The sequence below is a fragment of the Panulirus ornatus genome, chromosome 14 (genome assembly GCF_036320965.1).
Source record: "Panulirus ornatus isolate Po-2019 chromosome 14, ASM3632096v1, whole genome shotgun sequence".
In the NCBI taxonomy this organism is placed as follows: Eukaryota; Metazoa; Arthropoda; class Malacostraca; order Decapoda; family Palinuridae; genus Panulirus; species Panulirus ornatus.
In genome coordinates, this window is record NC_092237.1 from 58,858,464 (window position 1) to 58,863,707 (window position 5,244).

Here is a 5,244-nt window from a genome sequence, read left to right on the forward strand (position 1 = left end):
GATTCGGTTGATCGTAGTGATTAGCTTGGCCATTACCTTGATGAAGAGATGGTCTGAAGGAGGAGCCACTCTCTGGCAGTGCAGCGCTGCACGATCCTATGATAGACGTCGTCGTGGATAGAATAAGAGGCAACGTAATGATAACAATCAAGGCAGCGATAGCTCTTCATCTCACGGTGGAGTCTCGCTCCTCAACGATGTCGCTCAGCGAAAACTGAAATGATTGAAAAGGGGAAAAAGAAGAGAGAGAAAAAAACACTGACCAAAGGTTTTCACTCAGAATGAAAATACTTTTAGATGATTGAGTTATATTTTGAACATTATGACCAATCTAGGGAAAGTGGTTAGACCGAGAGTGAAAATTCACCTTGGGTGAGGCTGTCTCGTGGTTAATGGACGAGAAGGAATGCATTTTCATGGGGGAACCTCTCGCTCAGAGCGAGTCCCTGCTCCTCCTGCGTGGAGTGCAGCGTCGAAGCTGCGGGAGCCCAATAAAAAGGGTTACTGAGGCTGTATAATTATTCAAATGATGTGCGTGTTCGTGTGCGTGTGTGTGTATGTGTATTTTCTCTCCAATGCTCGAATGTTGTTTCCATCGTTAAGGAGGCAGCGTCAGGAAACCATATGGTTGGGCCTTAGAGGATAAATCCTCCATAACTTCTACCCTCTATTTCATCTTTCAGAAGGTGCTAATACAAGAGGGGAGGAACTCCAGCTCTCCCTTTCCCACCCTTCGTAGTCACATTTTACGACACACAAGAGATACATGGACGGGACCCCCTTCTCCCTTACCCCAAGTGATATATGCATGTATATACAAATATATATACATAGACACAAATGTATATAGTGATTCAGGATCTGAAAAAAGGAAAAAATAAAACTAACGAATTTGCGTCTCTGTTTTTTTGTGTCTCTGTGGTACTTCTTGACCCCAGTGCCCAGTGTACCGTGTGGGGAGGGTACGAATGGGGGAGGAGCGTCAATATGGTATGGGAGGATCGTATTGGCCAGGGATGGTCGCGTGAATGGGTAGGGAGAATGATAGGGAGGTAGAGGAACGGGGCAGAGACGATGTGAGCGGGGTACAGTTATCATCTTTTTGAGGGAGGGGGTGAGGGCAGGTCAGTGTAAGAGCGGTTCATGACCTGTTGGCAGACTCAACTGATGAAGTATTTACTTCTCGTTATGTATTTCACACACGGGTGAGTATGATGTATACTGACACTCGTATACACAACTCCTAGGTGTAGTGGAATGCTGCTAGATGTATCCTTAGGAGTCAGTACATATAATCCACATCATATCTTTTTTTTTTTTTCGTTCATGCTCTGATTTTATCACAGATGACGTTAATCCGTTTATACAGGATCTGGTTATTTACGACCAATACCTTTAAAGTTTAATTCCAGTCCTAACAGATAGAATCTGGAATATCAAATATCCCCCATTTTATAGTTGATTTGATTCTCTATGATATATATGTGTGATAAACTGTTTGCATAATTCACATCCAACTCAGGTCTTCTACGTAAATTATGAGTAAATCAGTTTTAAGATTCACGACAGATTAGAAAATAAGATATTTGTTAATGATACTATTTGGGTCATTGTGTTGCCAGTTCTCCTTCTCTCTCTCTCTCTCTCTCTCTCTCTCTCTCTCTCTCTCTCTCTCTCTCTCTCTCTCTCTCTCTCTCTCTCTCTCTCTCTCTCTCTCCTCTCTCTCTCTCTCTCTCTCTCTCTCTCTCTCTCTCTCTCTCTCTCTCTCTCTCTCTCTCTCTCTCTCTCTCTCTCTCTCTCTCTCTGGTCCTCATGGCAACGATCAGGTCTGGCGAGGCATCATACCATAGAGACAGTGAATACAACATTACTTCAAGTTCTCCTTAATGGTGTAGTGGTGAAGATATTCTGACGTCAGGGGGCTTCAAAACCACCTCTTGCTTATGAATCCAACACAAGTCAATAAAGAACTTAAGTTCAATCACAACTTATAGTAAACCAAACTTATTCTGTCATGATAGACAACAGAGGGGTGGTGGCCCACAACGGTAAGGAAACCGTTCTGTTACTAGCAACATCTTCCCAGGGAGACAACAGTAACAACAGTAGGAGTTATTTTCCCTGTTAACCTGTTGATGGTACTACAGAGATACCCACACTGTTTACTACCCCCTCTTGAGGAAGACATGTTTCTTTTCAACACGTATGACTTACCATGAGTTGAAGTCTGTGGTATGAGATTAATGAAGATATATAGATTTTCAACACGTATGACTTACCATGAGTTGAAGTCTGTGTTATAAGATTAATGAAGATATATATATATATATATATATATATATATATATATATATATATATATATATATATATAGAGAGAGAGAGAGAGAGAGAGAGAGAGAGAGAGAGAGAGAGAGAGAGAGAGAGAGAGAGAGAGAGAGAGAGAGAGAGAGAGAGAGAGAGAGAGAGAGATTATGACGACTTGTTAATGAGTATGTAATGCAGACAGAACGCTAAGTTTAAGCCACACATGCATTACTGAAAGACAATGACATAAGAAACGAATATTCTAAGTCTGTAATCAGGTCATTTCAAGTTCTGTCTGGCTCACACCTCGCCATTGCTTCAAATACTAAGAGAAATTCCTTCTAATTGAGTGTGTATTTCTTGGACCCAGAGAGGCTGTAGTGGATGACATGAACTACATATTAGAACATCTTTCAAACTACACAAAACAGGATTCAATCCCCTTGTCAAGTTATGTGTATAAATCAAAACTAAGATTATGTACGAAAATAGATTTTAATACAGTCTTATCTTTATCAACATAACTATACATTAATACACCCAAATGTTAAGTCAGTACAACATAGGCCCTCTCACCTTTAACAATTATCCCAGAGTTTTAAGATATCTAACTAGACATTTACTAGACTATCTCTAAATACCGTTTGCCACAGTGTGGTCTTGGGTATTCCATGTAACACTGGGAGGTGTTCTTCTGTTTATGGCACAGCTGTGTTGAATAGAACTCATTCCCAAGTCTCTACAGATATTCATTGGCCACGTAACTCTCTTGAAAAGAAAATATTCTAGCTTTTGTACATTCCTTTAGTAAGTGTTAAAAGTTAGGTTGTTCACTAGAAAACAATGTCCCAAGTATTTACATATCACGAGTAATTGTTTATTGCACTTTAGATTAGATTTTCTAAATGACTGACAACTCTACATCTACATTTCATGACAACTCTACATCTACATTCCAAGATGAGCAAATCCCTCTCGGGGTATGATCCGTCGACAAAATGTAAAACTTGGTTTCTCTGTTACCATCATGTCTCCGTCTTCGTGCAGCGAGAGTAGATGTAGCTCATGTGGAGACGTGGATCTTTCTTAAGCACTGCACTTGCTGTCCTTAATAACAATCTCAGCTACTGATGGGCCAACATATCAACACCCAGAGGGAACGACCTGGTGGCGATTTATCCATGTAAATCTGGCTTCCCTCAGAAGAAGAAGATGAAGTGATATGCACAGAAAAGAACAAAAATTTCCCACTGGCGGAAAACTATACGTAGCAAACCTGGAAAAAAGAGAGAAAGGCAGATAAAGGGAGATAGAAATAAGTGCTAAAAAACGAGAAAATACAAATGATTTTGAGTGTGAGTTTGAGGATTGGACTTTTTTTTCCCCTAACTCATTTCCTTGCCACCTGGCTGCACTATGGTTGCAAGGAAGGATCATATATTGTAGAAGAATAGATCCTTTGGTAGCTTCTCAAGGATTTCAGGTCTGCCATCTTTGATGTAGCTTTCATACCTAACAAAATACAAATGCAATTAAGTGCATTCCTATGCAGTGGGTCATCGACCCTGGAGTCATATGATCATGACTCTACAGGAGTTTATAATGTAGTCAGAAGCTCCAGAAGTGGTTCGCTCAAGTAGCATGACCGAGACAATTGGAGTATGCAAAGAGATTTACTTCAGTCTAAAAGAAAATTTTGGTGCGTCCTTTTCTCAATAGATACAGCTTTTGATATCATGTTGATTATTCAGTACACAAATTCTTGCATTTTCCTGACATTCATCTTTACTGTTATTCTGTTTTCCTCAGACGTCTGTTTTGATTAGAACATTTTCCGATCGACATTTTGTGATACTTATTGTTATCACATGGACTTAATACCTTCATTTTGTAGTTAACTTGGCTATGAACTTCATGATTTAGAATTAAGTCTTCAAATTCGAAGGCTGGACACCTGGTCGTATGGGAGAGAAACTCATAACAGAATCACCTTGCCAGCGAACGTGAGGATACACGAAGGTTAGGCCACGTCAGTACAGTATATGGTATGAGTGGATCAAACAACAGCTGTCACACTTCAGCCACCGTACTTGACCTTTGACCAGCATCTCTCGCCTCATCCCATCACTATCTCCCGTTAAGGTTTTCACGTCACACTGAGGGTTCCCTTCTCCAACTAACGGCTGTTGCTATGATGTGTCCTTCTACTGTTATTTCAATTCTTTCACAGTAATAAGCCGATATTCTTCACTGTTCGCTGATGTTTCCTATTTTTCGTGGACTTTTTGTTCCGTGCACTTGTGTCTATAGCAACATTCAGTGTCCTGTTCATGTAAAGTAAATCAGAGATATGTAACCATGAACTGCTTGATCTATACTATGTGTTCCTGTATGTAGCTAAAGATTGTTCGTCCTTTTCGCGTTATGATATCAAGATATACAAAACCGCACTGCAGTAGTATAACATCAGGACACCAGCGGGGAAAGATGGCCAAAGGGCCAAGCCTGGGGTTCGAACTCAGGCCCCAACCAGAGTGCCACGGTCTCCGTCTCAGACATCGGTGCCAGGTAAGAGAGCGCTTCACTGTCGCTCTGGAAGACTTCGGAGTTCGATGAGGTACACAGGAGAGACACGAAGTCGGAGTCTGCAGGCGTGTGGTGGGGAGACTGCTGGAACTTTCCAGGACTGGTGGTGGCGTTGTGGTGGAGGTCAAGCTGAGGTTGCTGGAGTTCAGAGGCATCTTCCAGGACGCTGGAAAGGACCCAGGAGCAGGTGTCTGGGTGCGTGTTGCCTTCCAGGATATCCTGGAGGGACCTGATGTAGGCGGAGGCAAGTCTCAGCGTGGTGATCTTGGTCATCTCGGAGGCGGCGCGACGGCTACACACCCACGAAGGCAAGACGCCTCGTAGGCTCTCGAAGGCCGTGTTGATCTGCCGC

General features: G+C 42.0%; 1 protein-coding gene across 2 annotated transcripts in view; it reads right to left on the reverse strand.

Annotated features, from left to right (window-relative positions):
* Nucleotides 1-2,795: 2,795 nt before the first annotated feature.
* LOC139753100 (uncharacterized) overlaps nt 2,796-5,244 on the reverse strand; it is a 3,315-nt gene continuing 866 nt past the window's right edge. For both annotated transcript variants that reach the window (XM_071669189.1, XM_071669188.1), the window contains exon 2: nt 2,796-5,244. This exon is cut by the window's right edge and continues 461 nt beyond it. In XM_071669189.1, coding sequence (XP_071525290.1) covers nt 4,773-5,244 — 472 coding nt within the window. In that variant the 3' untranslated portion in view covers nt 2,796-4,772.